Source organism: Carex rostrata, chromosome 7 (genome assembly GCF_964058835.1).
Source record: "Carex rostrata chromosome 7, lpCarRost1.2, whole genome shotgun sequence".
Lineage (NCBI taxonomy): Eukaryota > Viridiplantae > Streptophyta > Magnoliopsida > Poales > Cyperaceae > Carex > Carex rostrata.
The window spans coordinates 1,454,719-1,474,423 of record NC_135924.1 but is presented as its reverse complement, the minus strand read 5'-3'; the positions used below and the strand labels follow the sequence as shown (position 1 = coordinate 1,474,423).

Below are 19,705 nucleotides of genomic sequence, written 5' to 3'. Positions count from 1 at the left end.
AAATATCACTGTCAATTTTTACATTTTTATTTGAATTAATCTAAAATGAAAGTGTAAATGGTTTTATTTATAAAAAATTAAATAAGTGAACCTTAGTCTCTTATAGAATGTTTTTTTTTTCCTCTCAACAGCACAGAGTTGTGAGTAAATGGTTTCCGGTCAGCTAGATATGAAAGTCTTTAGAGATAAGGTGTTGCTTTCAATGAATTTAGTTGATCAAATTCAAGAGGAGAGATTTTTGTGGATGAAATTTCGCAAGGAAAAATTGAGATAGATATGAAAGGCTGCAAGGAGAGAATTTAGTTGATAAAATTCAAGAGAGATTTTTGTGGATGAAATTTTGCAAGGAAAAATTGAGATAGATATGAAAGGCTATAAGGAGAGGTAATGGATGTACTTTTTGTTATCTTTTTGTTTTATTTTTTGGTTTGGTAGCTTCGATCAACATTATTAAAAAAGAATAAAAAGGAGTGCTATCAGATTTACCAGGATTGAGGCCCATCTGCACATGTAAAAACCTTCTTTTATAGTGAATATTGAACACAAAATGGTATCTTTACATGGCAAGCAATACTTGTCTAAAGATTTCTAACATACTGATTACTAAAAAAATGATAATTCTAACATATTGTTATTGACACATCTCAACTTCATGCTAAATTATGATTTGTGCCAACTCAGAATTAAGATAATAAGCCAGGAACTTGGTACCAGAGACCCCAAAACTTTAACCATAGATGCATATTCAACCTATAAACATTTGGGACAATACCAAGAACAATCCCTCTATCTTCCATATCAGGACAGTAAAACAGCATACATCAGAGCCATCAAATACCAAATTGAAAAGAAAAAAAAAAAAAAAAAAAAAAAAAAAAAAAAAAAAAAAAGGAAAAAGGAAAAAGAAGATTACTTGTTATTATATATCTTATACAAATCACTCTCACCTTCTTTAAGAGTCAAGAGGACACCTCCATTTATTTTGTCATTTCTACCATTACAATTAGCCGGTGACACGGGTACGGAATCTGGAGAAGGAATGTACAATTGCACATCTAATGGCGGTTCACTCTTGCTCCGTCCATTTCCCGGCCTTGTCCGTCTGCTCTGTGGGACTGGCTTGTCAGACACCACTGCCACTCTATTTTCATCACTGGTTTTCCTTTCCAATTGGTTCTTCTCTTTGTCCTTTTCCTTTTCGTTTCCAGCATTTGTTAGGGTTTCTTTGGGTACTTCATAAAGTGTGACAGCAGCACTACCGAAGGCACTCAAAATCATGTCTTGACTCTCAGGTAGGTCTTGTAGGGATTGTAAGGTTTGCACGACTTGACTCATGGCAGGCCGGCCTTTAGGGTTTTGACTAAGGCACTTGTATGCTAGAGCGGCTACTTCTACAGCTACCTTGGTTGAATATTGACCATCCATTCGTGGATCTATGATCTTGAAGAGTTTACGGTTATGTATTAACAAGGGCCGGGCCCACTCAACCAAGTTGTGTTCCCTAGTTGGCCGGCTCTTGTCCATTGCACGACGCCCAATTATCATCTCCAAGAGAACAACACCAAAACCATACACGTCGCTTCGTGTTGTTAGATGGCCTGTTGATATAATGCATGGTTAAATATATGGTAAAAATTGTGCTACCAAAAAAAATATTTTGTAAAGCTTGACTCACCAGTCATAACGTACTCTGGAGCGGCATATCCATATGTGCCCATGACCCGTGTTGAGACATGAGTCTGGTCTCCCATGGGCCCGGTGCGTGCAAGCCCAAAATCAGACAGCTTTGCATTGTAATCCTGTTAATGAAAAGGAATTGGACCATTTTAGAATTTGTGTGCTATTTATTAGTAAGAGAGAGAAGGAGAGAAAGGAGACGCACCGCATCGAGCAAAATGTTAGAGGTCTTGAAATCACGATAAATGATGGATTGCTCGGCCCCATGAAGGTACTCTAAGCCTTTGGCTGCACCAAGTGCAATCTTCATGCGGGTAGACCATGGCATTGTCAAGCATACCCCTGTTTACTTGTACGAGTATGACATGAATATATCAAATTATCAATCTTTCTGACTATAACTTGATAAAATTTTAAATTTGTCTTTTCTGATTCTTTGACTTCAATTAACAGATATTAATTTTTTTTTAAGCTCCAAGTCCAAACTCAAAAGTCAAAACACATAATTTAGGGGTCATAAAATCAAAATTGTATCAACTTGCAAAATAATTGAAATTCAGGCTTATTTGCACACTTGAAGGCTAATGATACACTCCAGAGCAACAGAGACAACTCTTCCTTCTACTGATAAGGTTGTGACAGTAGTTCTGATTTCAGTAAATTCCTTTTTTTTTTTTTTTTTGAAAGGATTCTGTTGGAGCTATTTTAGAAATATCGACTTTGTAAGGTAAATCTGTGTAATTTGTGAACTAGAGGATCAACCGACTCTTTAATACCCTTGGTTTTGTTTTAATAACAGCAATGACCAGCGATAAAGCTGGTATGTTATGAAAAACTTAAAGCGCTTTTTGATGGTACATCAATTTGTTCGCTGTACCAGTACCACTTTGAGCCATTGGTACAACCACTGTACCAGTATTATTGAAAGTTGCTTGTCTTGGTATAGTGTTATATTTTTGAGTCAACTAGCAAAATAATTAAAATTTAGGATTATTTGCACTCCTGAAGGCTAATGATACACTAGTACTGGTACAAAAATAAGAAGAAAGAGGGAGCATACGTCGAAAAAGGTGCTTTTCTAGGCTGCCACAAGCCATGTACTCATACACTAGTAGTCTGTGGGCCCCCTCACAACAGTAACCGATCAGCTCCACTAGATTCGGGTGACTCAGCTGTCCCAAGGAATTCACTTCAGCCTGAAAATATTTGAATATAATATTCCTTGTGTTAAAAGCAATTCAAATACTATTTTAAGAGAGCAAAACATGAGTAATTTAGTGCATCTTTTAGCAGTAATTAAGACTATTAATAAATCCTGTCCTGGCCATTCAATACAAAAGCAAGCACATTTTTAAAAATTATTAAATAAATGCTATTTTAAGTTTGTTATGTGCTTTCTCACTGTTTAGCAGTACCACTACAATTAGATACTAGTCACACTTGGTCCTAAGTAATGCGTGTTCACGTTCAGATCAGAAATTAAGAGTACAAAAGTACGATTTTTTACATAATTTTAAAAGAGAAATTTGGATATATACCCATCACAACTTCTTTAATTAGATATTTATCCATCCAAAATTGAAAATTAGATATTTGCCTATATATAACATATTTATTAATATACCCATTTTCAATTTTTCTCACTAAAAAATATTAATTAATATTTATTAAATATATCAATGACAATATTACCCTTATCAACCCTTTCCTAAAACCTTCCCAGTGCAGCAAATTTTTCTTCTTCCTCAATCCTGCCATTTCTCTCCAGGAACTCCCCCTGGCTGCCCTCCCTCTCCCCCAGCCCATCCTTCATCTCCTCCCACCCTCGCTTCCTCTCTTCTCGCCTTCCCTCTCCCTCCGCCAACCCTTACTCTCTTCTTCCTTTCACAAAATCTTTTTATAATGGATGAAGATTCAAACAATAGTGATCCATTTTCTTCAATGATTATAACTTTTAATAATAATTCTAAGACTAATCGGGATGACAATGTTTTGAGCAACAAAGACTTAACGGCCCGTAAGAAGATGAAGTCGGTGAGCAACAAAGACTTAATTGCTCCAATGCCAAGTAAAAATAGGATATAACCAAATTTTCATGATACATAATTAATTGTATATTCATTTTAAACACAAGTATGATTTTGTAATTTTTTTTAGAAAATCATGACAAAGGAAGCATATTTAGGCAAGCCCACGTGTTGAACTGGTATCATGACAAATTGTTTTCTGTATATTAGAATGATATATGTAAACTCAGTTGATTATATATCCCTCCTATACTATATAATTGTTATAATACAAGTAGTTAATTTTTCTCTTTGTCATCTATGTTGTTGTGAGCTTTTTAAGACCTGTAGCTAAATCAAAGCTCAACTTACTTTGTAATCTCCCATCAGAAGCATATCTACTGTATATTAGTACTGGTATTTTCAATTTTTAATTTACTTTTGTAGGTTTGTGCATTTTGGACCCAATTTCATTTTTGTTTTATTCCTCTAATCTCTTTATAGGATTTAACAAATTACATAATTTCTAATTTTCTTTTTTTCTTGATATACTGGAGTCAATGGAGGAGGGAAGACGGGGAGAAGAAGGACGGGCCGGGGAAGAGGGAGGGCGGGAGGAGAGGAAGGGTGGGATGGGAAGTGAAGAAAATATCATTTCTATAGGAAGAGCGGGATTGACCAAGAAGAAATATAAAGATCAAGGTTTTAGGAACTAACTGTGAAGGTGAAGGGTAGTATTGTCATATTAATATTAATTAATATTTTTTAGTGAGAAAAATTGAAAATGGGTATATTAATAAATAGGTTATGTTTAGATGGACAAATATCTAATTTTTAATTTTGGATGGGTAAATATCTAATTAAAGAAGTTGTGATGGGTATATATCCAAATTTCTCATTTTAAAAAAGGCACCAACTTTATATTATTAAAAGAAGGAATTAATTAAGGAAAAATATTTAAAATAGAAAGACTTACAAGCCATTCTTTATCTCCTTGAAATCCATCAGGATTCAACTCTTTTACCGCAACTTGGGTTGATTTAAAACCTGGTCTCACTGTCTCATCAATTACACCTGAAAAAAATTACGAAACACAAATCTCGCTAAGATCTCCCATTGATTAAAAGGAAAAGATATACAATTCCAAAATTTGAAACAAGTAAAAAACAAATGGAAGAGGACTTGAGACCTTTGTAGACAATTCCAAAACCGCCCTCGCCTAGAATCTGATCAGGCCTGAAGTTCTTTGTAGCTGCACGTAACTCACTGTAAGTGAAGATGTTGACACGGCCATAGCCAGCTATTTGCCGCAAGTCCTCCACATCTTTAGGTGGAGCAAGTGCACTGGCAACAGTCCCTGTTTCCGATTTCGACTTGCTCTTTTTCAGAGAATCTCCTTTGATTGAAAATATTTATATCATAAAAAGGTTAGATAATTTATATGGTACTTACTAAATTGGTTGGTAGTTACTGGTACCAAGTCTAACTATTATTAATAGTATGCTGTTTGAAGTGGCTTTTTATAATATGATTTAAAACACTAAAATAAGTGAAGTAGCTCAAATGCATCATCCATTGAAAGCAACTATGTACAAAATCAATAGGAATTACTGATTTTGTTTCAACAAAGTTTAGTCCTTTTCTACTGAATTTAAAACAAAATCAATACCATAACACTACTAGGGCTAAGTCTATCTTATAATGCTCATTATAGCAATTACTCCAAAAATCTAATTTGTGCACTAAATTCAAGTCTATAAATCCAAACTTCCAAACAGGAACAAGTAGCACCCTTTATCTACCTATTAGCTCAAGAGTTTTTTTAATTTTGATTGCACATATGGAGCTAATTTTAACATGTTAAAAAAGTTGAATTCTTTGGTTGAAGTTGAACAAATAAATTTCACCAATTTGACTCTCAAACCACAGACCCAAAATCATTCCATTAACAGCTCACAAAAATTAAATTTGGGATAAAATTTATTTGTAAAAAGAGAAAGAAATACCTGCTCCGACACGGTGGAGATCCTCTAAAGAGAGACAGGCACCCATGTAAAAAACCCACCTCTAAATTCCAATAAATTTGCTTCAGCTACAAACCTTAACCACCATTGCATCTATTTCCAAGTCAGATCCAGTGAAGCTAAGATCTCCACTGGCCCTTGAGCTGAGGTGCCAATTGAGATTAACAAAATCAGTCTCCTTTCCTTTCCTTTTCCAGCTCGATTGGTCTCCTTTTGATTACTTATTCTCTCTCTCTTTCTCGTATTGTTTGTTTATTTTTTTGCAAACAAATTTAGGTGAGAAAGAAAGGAACTTTTTCTTCTACGAGGGAAGAGGCGCCGAATTAGCTGTACCAGACCATATATTTATTTATGCAAACACCCCTGGGATTCTACCTATTTCTTTTTTATTTATTTATAGTTTGTGGTTGTGACAAAACGGGGTGAATATTTAACAGAGTAGTTTTTGCTTGATGCAGCGCAAAGACAATAGATTTGCATAACAATCGTGCTCTGTATGAAGTAGAAACTACTCTGTTAAAACCATTCACCACAGAACGAGTTGACACCTTACCTTGATTGGTTTGGTTTTTTGACTTTTTTGGTGTTGCAAAGCTGCTTTCCTTCCGCGAGTTATAAATCTTGACTTGCTACACTCAGAAAATCATATAATATTTAATATCTAAGTTAGGCTTATTGGGAACCATTATTTTATTTCCTTTAACTTAGCATCACTTATTACACGCCAATCATGTCTACCATATTAATACAATACAATTTATATGAATGCGTAGCGTATCGGATGTCAACTGAATGCGATGCATATCCAACTACAATTTCCTTATTAAGTAACATATAATTCTAAATATGTTACTATGTCATATTTGTAAAGTTGTTAACTTATTGACCATATTGATTAATTGCAATTGCAGAGTAGAGGTGGCAAAAATGCAAGTAGCTTGTGGCTCTATCGTAACTCGTATTCGATTCGCTCACTAACAGCTCGCTCGTTATTGGATCGAGCTGTTAACGAGTCAACTCGCCACTAGTTCGGTCCAGAATTATCGTGTTCAAGTTGGGGCCTAGCTCACTCGACTAGGTATCAATTTGTGAATTTGTATGAATTTGTGTGCATTTTATACTGTCCAGCTCAATTCAAAAAGTTTGTAGAATTTATTTTCTTCTAAAAACAAGATCCAGACAGATCCATCAAGCTAACTCGGTTCAACTTGTCACAATTTCAAGTTGAGATTTCAGCTCGGACCACTAAAGTCAGCTCATAACAAATTCAAGCTGAACCAGTAAAACTAGCTCGTGACAAATTCAAACTAGACCTAACTCGTGACAAGTCAACTGGTTACCACCCCTACATGAGGTCATATTAAAAACATCTTTAATTAGCAATTGGTACTCATTATTCACAGTCATCTAATCAGAATAGGGGAAGCATCATTTACTATGTAATTTCGTTCGGATCAAAGATAAATTATTCCAACATGCCATTTATTTATATATTAATTATTCGGATCCAAGATACGTATTAATTGCTTTTGGGGATTTACCACTTAATTACTCTTTGACGACTTAATATTCCTTCATTATATTTCCACTAGGTATTCTTAAGCTCACCATTTTTTTTTTGTGAACTTTAAACAACAAATCAAAATAGTTGACACCTTGTTTGGATGGAGAGCAGAGGAAGGGAGCAAAGGTGAAGAATAGAAGGGAATATAATGAAATAGAAAGGAAAAATAACATATATAATCTCTTTGTGTTTGAATGATTAATGAGGAAAACTAAATTTAACTTTCCTTTCCGTCTTTATTTTTTGTTTTGTTAATTAAAATTTAGAAAATTAATGACAAATTCAATAGCTGTTGTAGGTCTGTGACAAAAAAACTTGAATGATAATTATATATGTAAAATATAAGGTCCTGTCATTTTTTTTTTGAAAAAAAATCAGGTTTAAAAATGGCGAAACCCAATGATAGAAAAGAAATAGACGAAATTTTGTAAAAGATAGTTACCGTTACTTTTAATATTATACATTAAAGAGGTATGATTAAAAATTTTAAAAAAATTATTATGTACAAAAATCTTTTCGTATGATTTTACAAAAATACTAACAACACTTGCCCAAAAATTAATCGAAAAGTTGTTCTAATCATTATATTCTCATTCCATGAGCTATTAATGAAAAGTTGCCAAAAAATTTCATGGAAGTAGAAATAAAAATGAGGATTATTTTAAATAAAGAAGGAACATAGTTGCTCTAGAGTCTTAGACCACACAAAAGGAGATAAGGCTACAAATATTTTCTACTTCTTTATAGCTGCTAAATCATTGGGTTGGAACCTCTATTTCTTATTTTTAATTATAAACTTAATTCTCACTTAAAAATCATTAAACTCAAGAGTAGTTGTGGAGTCTCTTCATCTAAATTGAAATTAGAGTTTCTATTAAAGTCACGTCAGCTATTAAAGAAACTTTCCTGTAGGAGAACCAATTATTTCGCCAGCGTAGAGTTCATAAACGATTTCTTAATAGGAAATTTTCATGCATAGTTTCTAAATAAGAAAGTCTCAAACATTTGTAAAATCGAAATAGAAACTGTCACCTCAGATTAAAAACTCTAATAATACCAAAAATAAAGATGCTCTATCGATTTTAAGATGGACTAAGTCAAACTTTAAACTGTTTTAAGTTAAATCATATATTTAAGTTGTTAATTTTAACTTATAACATGTTTTATATTATTATTAGTTGAGGCATGCTATTTTTTATTTAAAATTCTTTAATCAGGAAATTTTGGTACTTAAGTTTTTATATCATTTCTTTCAATAAAGAAAAAATGCAAAATTTGTTTTTTTGTTTAGTTAACTTTTTAAAATTATCATTAGATATTTTTTTCTTTTAACTTTCACAAAAGCTGCAAAGTTTTGATTAACCACATTTTCAAAACTTTTTTTTCCTATCATTAAATCGTTGATAATACAATATAATTCAGTATATTTATGTAATTGATGAATAAAAAACGGAGTTGTTAAATGATATATGATATTAATATACTTTTCTCTTCCGTATAAATTAATAAACATTGATTGGATTGATTGATTGATTGTGAAATGCAATTCTCTATCATTATTATTGGCTTCATACCAAATGCGTCCCCTTTTTCAACGCGGCTTGAAGAGAAAACTTTTTTTTTTGGTCAAAATTTACGATAGTTGACTCTGAGTCCGACTCTGTGAGAAAATTTTAAACTTTTAAATTAATTAATTTAGTATGAAATAAAGTTGTCAAAATTATTTTAATGTATTTATATTTTAAATATTTTTTAACCACTTGACTATATACAAAATTAGTTTGAAAATTTATAATTTTTGTATATAGACACATTACTCGTAGATAGATTTGAATAGTTAAACTGTCATTTTAAAGTTAATCTGATAAGTTTTAAAGTTGAATTTACACAGAAACTTGATGAACTTAAGAACACTGTAGTTCTATACAAAATACATATTAGCTATATATGAGCAAATTAAAAATCTTATGTTGTGTTGATATTAGCTGAATAGTAAGTTATGTGGTTAATTAAAATACAGAAAAATAGAATAAACGCTAAACTGTTGGTCCCTTTCTTAAAAAGTAGACATAGAATTTAATAAATTACCTATAGACCCTGTCAATGACTCGTTACACACAATACATTTTATAATGTCACATAGGATTTGAAGTCCTTTTATCTGTCTTTGTTGCAGAAACATTGTGCTACGCATGTTTATACCCATAGAATTGCAAAATGGCCAAACCCATTTATAACATAATCCTCTCCATTTTCACAAACTGGAGATGTCCAGATTCATCAAATATATGTCCTTTTTTCATTAACTTGTCAATTCCTCTTTTAAAAAATATATATTTATTAGTGAGGCTATGATTTTATGCAGTGTATAGTAGTCTATATTATGAATTAATTAATATCCTCACTTTGAAAGTTCACACAATTAATATGAACTGTATAACATAATTTCTATATAAAAATATACTTCTAGTTCAAATTTAACACCTTTTTATAATTTTTTCTATTATTATTTTTATATAGATAGAAAATCACTTGATCTGAAAAAATTTAGACCATTCAAAAGTAGTACAAATTTATAGCAATTCACTGACCTGTCAGCACAGTGACAAACGAATAGTTCGGGTTTGGTCTGACGAGGTCAAAAATTCATGATTCGGATGTAATTCGGGAATAATTCGGGAATGATTCGGTATAACAAGGAAGGAAAAAAAAAACCCTAAAAAAATATTTAAAAAAATAAAAAATTCGTGTTTTATTCGTGAGTAAAATGTATTATACATTTTTTTTGCATTTTATTCACAGTTCGATTCGATACGTAAAAAAAACAAATAATACGCAAATAAAATGCCAATTTCTCGGGTACATTGTCAGTAAGATTAGAGAAAATGCAAGATATCAGAGAACAAGATGATGTCATGTATACCTAAGATGCAATATATAAAAGTATATATACTTTATTACATATCATAATCCATCTTATCTTATCTCATTTCTAAATGCAATCGTGGAAAGCAATAGAGTCACCCACATAAAAAAAATTAAAAATAAAATAAAAATTATGTTCTTGCCCTTCTAAAATTTTAAATTACTTGAACTACAATTCTAACTTTACAAACAATTCTTCATACATCTCCGCTGGGTCCCACGTGTGAGAAATAAAATACATACCGTTATTGCTAAATTTTTAAATTTATATAAAAAAACTAATTTATTATTTAAGAGTAAGGTTTTAGTATTATGCAATAGCAGTATGTACTATGAATAAATATATGTATTTTTACAATCTAAACAGTTAATTTGAATCGTTCAACATTATCTCTGTATAAAAATGTACTTATAAATTAACTTAAATATTTTTAAAACATTTTTACTAATTTTCCGAATAGATAGAAAATCACTATTTTTAAATAGTCTAAGATATTTTATATCAAGTAAATTTTCTTTCTAATTAAAAAGTATGAAAAAATTATAAAATTTAATCTACAAATATATTATATAAAGATCATATTCAACATTTCAGCTTAATTATTTAAATTTTACAATTAGAACTATTGATCTATAGTACGGACCATACTACATTTCATATGTTCATTTCTTTCTAAAACGCAATATTACAAAAATTAAATGGTAAAAGGGACATGGAACTTAGTGTTTTGAAAAAGACCGGATTGGAGCATCTGTGGAACCGATTCGTACTGATTTGGACTGTGGTCAAAACTCAGACTGGCTCGGACTGAAGATAACGAGGGTCTTAGTACAGTTTTTGGTGGATTTTTTCTACTAGATTCGAACTAACCCGGGCAGTTCTAAACCTGTGGACTGAATCGGACCGTGCTTAAATCATGATAAACCGGACTAAACTCGTGATAACCCGTACCTAAACCGTGATAATTCAGACCTTACCGTGATAACCCTTGATAAATCGGACCGGACCATACCTAAACTGTGATAACCTGTGCCTAAACCGTGATAAACCGGACCATACTGGCCTGGACTAGACCCAAACTGTTGGTTTTTTAAACAATTGATAAAAAAAAATGGACCAATCAAACCCGGACGGATCAGACCAACCCGTGTGAGTCTGGACCATGGTCCTTGGCACGAGTTTATACCAGCCATTCCAAATAAGAGACCCTCTCGGACCGTGCCCACCCGTAGATCGGTCGGATTTGAACCAGACCAGACCGGACCGGACCGAACCGTTTGGTCAACACTAATGAAATGTTCGTTTTATCCATTTCTATAATCCCTGTTAAAGATGGAGATGTAAAATTGAAAAGGCTTTGTCCTCTTTGAATGATTAGATCTGATCTGCTGTCAATTGTCATATTTTATTGTAATTAAATTTGTACATTTCTCCAGCTTTAACGGACATGGTGACAATTCAGTGTTCATAGCCTTTGCCTAAAACGCGTTGAAATTGTCAACAAAAATCTCTCTTCTAGAAATCTAACTGGTCAAAAAAATAATAAAAATGAAGAAATTAGCGGCAGAGATCTTTTAGATGTCGTCAGAATTATTCCCTCAAGTGATGACATGACATGACATGTTAGTTTAATAACCAAAATCATGTCATTATCTCAAAACTACTAATATAATGACATTCCATCTTACTTCTTATTTTCTTTCTACACACCTATATTATATAATATATATATATATATAGAGGAGGGTTCAAATGCACCTAAATTTTTGTGCACCCAAATGCATCCTATCTTTCAAATCATTTTTCTCCGTTTTCAAAGTCCGAATAGTCAATCCGAACCATTAGATACGATATATATATTAAGATGTGCTTGTAGACCAAATTTTACATTTTTTGGAATTTTTTTTACTATTTATTAAGCCACTTTGAAAATCGCTGATTTTACATTTTCTGGACCATTGGATCAGCGATTTTTCAAAGTGGCTTAATAAATAGTAAAAAAATTCCAAAAAATGTAAAATTTCGTCTCCAAGCACATCTTAATATATAGATTGCATCTAACGGTTCAGATTGACTATTCGGACTTTGAAAACGGAGAAAAAAGATAGGGTGCATTTGGGTGCACAAAAATTTGGGTGCATTTGAACCCTCCTCATATATATATATATATATATATATATATATATATATAGAGTTAGGCTGGGGTGCTATGGATAGCATAGTGGCCTCTATGCTACGGCTCAATATTCGAGTTTTCAAAATCCAAACGGTCGATCCAAACCGTTCATCTTATTCTCCATATTAATATCTGCTTGGAGACCAAATTTTATAATTTTCTGAATTTTTTTACTATTTATTAAGCCACTTTGAAAATCGCTAATCCAACAGTTTTACTGTTTTGTGCAGCCACCGTTGGATCAACAATTTTGTAAAATACTTAATAAATAGTAAAAAAATTCAGAAAAATGTAAAATTTGGTCTCCAAGCAGATATTAATATGGAGAATAAGATGAACGGTTCGGATCGACCGTTTAGATTTTGAAAACTCGAATATTGAGCCGTAGCATAGAGGCCACTATGCTATCCATAGCACCCAGCCTAACTCTATATATATATATATATGGTTACCTAATTACCGAAACTAGTACCATAAAATCATTCAATAAGCCACTACAGTGAATTATCAATTATATATTAATATTTATGGAAAAAAAATTTATTAGAATTTCAAATTTACAACCTCTCACATAGAAAACATTATGTAGTAAAACTTCATGCAAACATTGGAACTTAATTCAGTAATAAACCATTTATGAAATAAAGTTAGTATTTTTTTTCCTTAATTTGTACAAAAATCCACCAAAAATAAATATATATATTCACCGTAAATGCGGGCTGCCATCATCGTGATAAAAAAGAAGAAGAAGAAAAAAAAAAACATTTCTTTCTTTTTGGGACCATTTTAAATTCTCTAATTGAAAGAAAAAGCATATGAAAGCAAGATTTTCTCCAAGTCATGGAATCCATTGTGAATTACAATTCGACATTATTTTAATTTTCCCTGTGTTGTTGGATTTGATAAATTTAAGGAATAAAAACTTGCTCAAAACATTTTCTTTTCCAAATTTTGAAGTCCATTAATTCCATGAACATGCAAAATCTATTAACGATAGATATTTGACAAGAAATATTTCAAGCTTCCCGTACTAATTAATTAGAACCTATTGTTTGTTTTGAAGTTCTAAAAACAGAAGGAATAACAGAGCTCTATCAATTAAAGAAAACAGGAAATGACTAATTAGAACCAACTATTTTTAATATCTCATAGAGTATAGGATGGTAAGCTATGCATAGCATGCTCTCTGAAGAAATTAATATTTCAAACTTCCCGTACTAATTAGAACTTACTGTTTGTTTTGAATTTTGAATAACATAGAAGAAGAGTGAATGATTTACTTATTTATAGGCGTAGAACGGTAGAAGAAAATGACTAATTAGAACCTACTGTTTCTAATATCTAATAGATTGATAAGGATGGCAAGCTCTATCAGTTACAAGAAACAATTCAAGCTTCACGTACTAATTAGAACCTACTATTTCTAATATCTAGTAGAAGAATAAAATGGCAAGCTCTATGAAGAAATATATATTTCATACTTTCCGTAATAATTAGATATTTCAAACATTCTAAGCCGAACTTTTTATTATTATCCAATATATATATATATATAGGAATATGCTAGCATGCTATGCATAGCATAGAGCCCCTCCATGCAACGGCTTGGATTTTGAAAAGTCAAAATCCTAATAGTCGATTCGAACCGTTCATCTTGTTCTCCATATTAATATGCGTTTGGAGACCAAATTTTACATTTTTTGAAATTTTTTTACTATTTCTTTAGATTTATTGAAAATCGCTATTTTTTTTATGGTCCAGATTTGCTGAAAACAACGATTTTCAATAAATCTAAAGAAATAGTAAAAAAATTCCAAAAAATGTAAAATTTGGTCTCCAAACACATATTAATATGGAGAACAAGATGAACTATTCGGATCGACCGTTAGGATTTTGAAAAGTCAAAATCCAAGCCGTTGCATGGAGGGGCTCTATGCTATGCATAGCATGCTAGCATATTCCATATATATATATAGAGAGAGAGAGAGAGAGAGAGAGATGGGCTTGGGTGAGACGCGGAGTATACGCGTTTGGTGCTCCATGGTACATTTTAGCCATTTTGAAAATCCAAACAACTTATCCGAACCGCTCAACACGATCTCCATATTGAAATGTGCTTGGAGACCAAATTTTACATTTTTTGAAATTTTTTTCCTATTTATTAAGCCACTTTGAAAATCGCTGATCCGGTGGTCCAGAAATTTTTACTGTTTTTACTGTTCACCCGGATTTTCAGATTTTCAAAGTGGCTTAATAAATAGTAAAAAAATTCCAAAAAATGTAAAATTTGGTCTCCAAGTACATTTCAATATGGAGATCACATCTAACGGTTCGGATCGGTTGTTTGGACTTTCAAAATAAAAATATGGCGTGAAGTACAAAAGCGTGGTGCTCCGCGTCTCACCCAAGTCCATCTCATATATATATATATATATGAGGAGGGATCGGATGACACCGTTTTTTGGTGACATCGGATGACAATGTCCATTTTCGAAGTTTCAAAGTCCAAATAGTTGATCCAAACCATTCAATATGATGGATATATTAAAATCTACTTGCAGATCAAATTTTACATTTTTTTTGAATTTTTTTACTATTTATTAAGTATTTAACAAAATCGCTATATTCGGACCATTGAATTTTTGTACCCATATGAATAAACAACTCCATCGTAGCGTTGTTACGGTGGAGGGTGATTTATGGACTCATTTGATGAATCTTTATCATTTATTTATTTATTCATTCATTATCCCTCCACCGTATCAGTGCTACGGTGGAGCTGTTTTTTATAATTGTCAAAATCACTGTGCTGGTTTTGTTTAAACTATTTTATTTAGTTCTATTTTAAAAAAAATAATCCCTAAAATCAATAGGTGCCAAGTACTTTTTATGATGGGACTAATAGTATTTTTTTTTATAAAAATTAAAATATTCGAAGGACAAAAAAATTTAATTTTTTAATTAATAGGGATGGCTTAAAATAATAATGTTTTTTTTATAAAAAAATACTCAAAAAATTTCATCCATAATAATTAATAGTTAAACCAAATTACATTAAATGAAAAAATAATTGGTGATAGAACAAAAGTAAAAATACGGTCAAAAAATATTTTTTTATTTTTATTTTTCCGAGCATCGGACCGAGCGGCGACAGATCCATCATTCCATCTCCTTCCTTCCTTTCTTGGTTTCTGCTTTTTTCAATCAACGAATCATATTTGACGCTACCACCAAATATCTATCTCATCTCTTCCGATCGTCGATCAATCAATCACATCCGATTGCCTCTCCTCTGCCGGTCAGGTCAGGTCAGGTCGGGTGAGTTTCTTCTCCGATTCTAAATCAATTGTGAGCTAATTGGATCCTTGCTTTGTTGCCGATCGTTGTTCCCAATTCTAACTCTTAAGTAAAGTAAGTAGTAATTGAGGGTTAATTTTAAACAATCTTTGTTTTTGGGTTTAAGTTTATGTATCTTTCAAATCAAATCATTTGACTTTTTTTTTTGTTTGCAAAATATGATCAGATATAGGCTGCTGTTATAATCACAATCAATTTACCATCATCCTCTCCTCTGCTGTATCATCAATCAAATCATGCAAAATTTGATCAGAATCGATTAATCATGAAAAGTTCAAAATTCAGCAAAAAAGAGGATTGAATTGAAATTTCATTCACACCATGTTTGCAAATCCTGAATATCCCAAAATGATGGATAATGGGAATTCCCCAAACAACTTCCATGATGCCATGCTGTACCACAAGCTGTCTGATGGGACCCACATGTCAACAGACAGCACAGCAACAGACCTCAATGAGACCCACATGTCAGTTGACATGATAAGCAGTGTTGGTTCGAATGCATCTGGTACCCAAATGCTCAATCACCCTGGTAACCGATTCGTACCTGATGCACCCAATACAGAGAACAGCTATTACCATGCACCCGCAGCAACCCAGCCGCCCCCTTATGGAAAAGGTGACCTACTCGTGAGATCTCTAATGGATCATCGGTATCCAACGGAAACTGTAGAGAACTATGATGCATGGACAATTGACACTGCGAAGCTACACGTGGGTGGCGCCTTTGCGCAAGGAGCATTTGGTAAGATATACAAGGGTACGTATAATGGAGAAGACGTGGCGATAAAACTACTGGAGAGGGTTCCGGCAGAAGAACCTACCACTGACAAATCATTGCTGATGGAGCAACAGTTTCATCAGGAAGTGAAGATGCTTGCAAATTTGAGTCACCCAAACATCGTCAGGTTTATCGGCATGTGTAAAAAACACGGAGTTTTATGTATTGTTACGGAGTATGAGAAAGGGGGGTCAGTGAGGCAGTTTCTGACGAAGCGTCAGCACAACAGAGGAGTTCCACTCAAGCTTGCGGTTAGGCAAGCGCTTGATGTGGCAAGGGGTATGGCGTATATACACATGCTCGGGTTGATACATCGCGATTTAAAATCTGATAATTTGTTGATTGCTGGGGATAAATCCATTAAAATTGCGGATTTTGGGGTTGCAAGGATTGAGGAAAGGCCTGAAGGGATGACACCTGAAACAGGCACTTACCGGTGGATGGCACCGTAAGTTTTCTTTGCTCTTTGCTCTCTTCAATTTTTTTTTTTTTTGTATTCATGCCTTGTTTTATTTGTTGTTATTTGGTCAATTTTAGCAAATTATAACTGCTAAAAAAACTCTGAATTAAAATTTGCTAAATTTACTCTTTTTTGACATGTAATTAGTAAAGGATAAGACCAAGTAGAGGTTTTGACAACTGTATAGGATGGTTTCTGATACAAGTCTGGTTATGTCATGAAGGATATATCTAATTTTAGAAAATTTGTTATTTGTTGCTAGGTTTCAATTGACAACCAAACAAAGCTGCTTTGGTATTTTACTGGTTATTGTTTCCAATTAGATTTATCAATTCAGGCTTTGTGTGTTTTGATGTTACTTTTTGCTCAACTCGTTACTCAGATTTGGGTTGGAATTGAATCTCTGTTAGACATGATTATATATCTAAAATGAATTGGTGTGTAACCGAATCACATTTTTATTTACTTCAAACAAAAATACAATAAAATTGGTCATTAATATGCACAATGATTTCATACAAATCTGCATTTGTTGGGACTGTACTTTAAAAACAAATTTATGCCTATTATCTAATATCTAGTCATGCTCACTATCTAATAGAATCAAGTTTGGTTATAAATTTGTAGCTTCTTGTTACCTTCTATGCATGAATAGTATTGTTCATGTCTGAACACTTCTGGTTTGCGCTCTTTAAATATTATATGAGGAGGGATCCACTTACACCGTTTTTGGTGACACCCGATTACACTTTGCATTTTCAAAGTTTTCAAAATCCAAACAGTTGATCCAAATCGTTCAACATGATGGATATATTAAAATGTGCTTGCATATCAAATTTTACATTTTTTTGATTTTTTTTTATTATTTATTAAGCATTTTACAAAATCGTTGTTTTTATACCATTGAATTTTTGTACCCATCTTAATAAATAGTAAAAAAAACAAAAAAAAATGTAAAATTTGATTTGCAAGTACATTTTAATATATCCATCATGTTTAATGATTTGGATCGACTGTTTGGACTTTGAAAATATAGGGTGTAATCCGGTGTCGCCAAAAAACAGTGTAAGTGGATCTTTTCTCATATTATATTTACATCTTTTCCCTTCATTATATAAGCATTTTTGGTTCAAACCTGTTATCTCTAAATCGAGAGTTTGATTTTATGATATATTAATTGCTCCTTGTATCCCTGTAGGGAGATGATACAGCATAGGCCATACACTCATAAAGTAGATGTGTATAGTTTCGGCATAGTGCTATGGGAGCTGGTTGCCGGGCGGGTGCCGTTTGAGAACATGACAGCTGTACAGGCGGCATTCGCTGTGGTGAACCGTGGGATCCGCCCGACAGTCCCTGCTGACTGCTACCCGTCACTTGCGAACCTCATGATGCGTTGCTGGGACACGGATCCTGACGTGCGGCCCCCCTTCTCTGAAATCGTGAGGATGCTTGAAGAAACCGAGAGAGAGATTCTTAACACCATTCGCAGTGCTCGCTTTCGCTGCTGTGTCTCCCCTATGACCATGGAATGAATGAATGAGTTTTATTTTTATCTTCTTAACTCGACTCTTCTTAGTAATGCTATACCTATACCTATTTTTTACTCCCCAAGTTATGAGTGCATGAAGAAGGTATTTTTTTTCTTTCTTTGTTCTTTACATAAATGCCACAACGGGTTGGGAACCGAAAGTTAGCCTTAGCCATGCATGGTTCTATGGTTGTTGCGTGAAAGGTAAGGTATAGGGTTTGAGATTGTTGTGGCAACTTATGTAAATATCCCCCCTTACTATATATATATATATATATGTATCAATCGATGTAAAGATTTATTGGGCAAAATTTAAGGATTTCGGTGTTTATATGTAAAAACTCTACTGGAATATGTACAAACTGGTTATGAGATAATTGCTTAAGGGCTATTTGTTGTATTTTTTTCGGAAGCAAGGCAAGGGAGCTTTTGTAAAACGGTAAGGTTGTGGGGGCATTTGTCATATGTTAGAGGCAAATGAGGGTTTTATAACACTTTTGTTGATGGAGAGCAAGCTTGTTCGCTTTCTACCAACAACATATATAACTTGACATGAATTAGCTTCTTGTGGTTTATATTGCTTTTTTTTTTTTTTTTGCTAAAGGTTATCTTGTGCATTTTCTTGTTTTCACTTTTGCTGTTCAATTTACTTGTATGTGTGTATTTACCATAATTGTTGTGTAATTTAGTTATAATTTACAGAGAGAAATCAAAATAAAGCTACCACACAAATGAAAAAGCACAAATGAAAGGGTTGAATAGAATCTATATATATATTTTTTTTTATGTATATGAAAAATTACATTAATTAGTATCAAGAGTTGATAAAGATATACTTAAATGGATGATATGTAGACATTAATTTCTTCAACTTATTAATTCATATTAAAAAAAAATTGAAAAAAATGAATTATTCTATATATATGTAGAAAAAATAATATAGATTGTATTCAACCATTTCATTTTCATATATAGGTTTTAGAATTTTTATTATAGAAAATAAAAAATAGAATTGAGATGGCTAGTGAGTTTGTAAGGTCTGGGTCCTCGGTTTGGTTTATTTCAGTGTTGAACAAAGCTCCAATTCGGGTCAATATTTTAACAGAGTAGTTTTAACTTCATAAAGCCCACAAATTATCCGTAGTGCTGTTTTGATTCTATAGTCTTCGCTCTGCATGAACCCCAAACTGCTCTGTTAAAATA

General features: G+C 32.7%; 2 protein-coding genes across 3 annotated transcripts; one reads left to right on the top strand and one right to left on the bottom strand.

Annotated features, from left to right (window-relative positions):
• Window positions 1-747: 747 nt before the first annotated feature.
• On the bottom strand, window positions 748-6,022 carry LOC144556914 (putative serine/threonine-protein kinase PBL17). Of its 2 annotated transcripts, none has more exons than XM_078305421.1 (7): window positions 5,690-6,022; window positions 4,873-5,079; window positions 4,660-4,757; window positions 2,738-2,873; window positions 1,883-2,019; window positions 1,676-1,799; window positions 748-1,598 (listed from the first exon to the last, which is right to left on the bottom strand). In XM_078305421.1, the coding sequence occupies exons 1-7, from the start codon at window positions 5,733-5,735 to the stop codon at window positions 910-912; spliced, it is 1,437 nt and encodes a 478-aa protein (XP_078161547.1). In that variant the 5' UTR covers window positions 5,736-6,022; the 3' UTR covers window positions 748-909. The 2 variants fall into 2 exon arrangements, with proteins under 2 accessions (XP_078161547.1, XP_078161548.1); XM_078305422.1 differs by having other exon boundaries at window positions 4,873-5,076; window positions 5,690-6,005.
• A 9,514-nt stretch (window positions 6,023-15,536) lies between these two features.
• Window positions 15,537-19,077, top strand: LOC144556917 (serine/threonine-protein kinase STY13-like). Its single transcript, XM_078305426.1, has 3 exons — window positions 15,537-15,691; window positions 15,897-16,959; window positions 18,170-19,077. Exons 2-3 carry the CDS (start codon window positions 16,052-16,054, stop codon window positions 18,504-18,506), a joined length of 1,245 nt encoding a protein of 414 aa, XP_078161552.1. The 5' UTR covers window positions 15,537-15,691; window positions 15,897-16,051; the 3' UTR covers window positions 18,507-19,077.
• Window positions 19,078-19,705: the final 628 nt, after the last annotated feature.

Bases quoted from the DNA above. Each gene is read 5' to 3' on its own strand.
- LOC144556914 (XM_078305421.1), bottom strand. From the start codon at position 5,735: ATGGGTGCCTGTCTCTCTTTAGAGGATCTCCACCGTGTCGGAGCAG. The intron at 4,758-4,872 runs GTCTCAAGTCCT...AATTTTTTTCAG, and splicing joins TTTTGGAATTGTCTACAAAG to GTGTAATTGATGAGACAGTG. The intron at 2,874-4,659 runs GTAAGTCTTTCT...AAATATTTTCAG, and splicing joins AAGGAGATAAAGAATGGCTT to GCTGAAGTGAATTCCTTGGG.
- LOC144556917 (XM_078305426.1), top strand. From the start codon at position 16,052: ATGTTTGCAAATCCTGAATATCCCAAAATGATGGATAATGGGAATTCC. The intron at 16,960-18,169 runs GTAAGTTTTCTT...GTATCCCTGTAG, and splicing joins ACTTACCGGTGGATGGCACC to GGAGATGATACAGCATAGGC.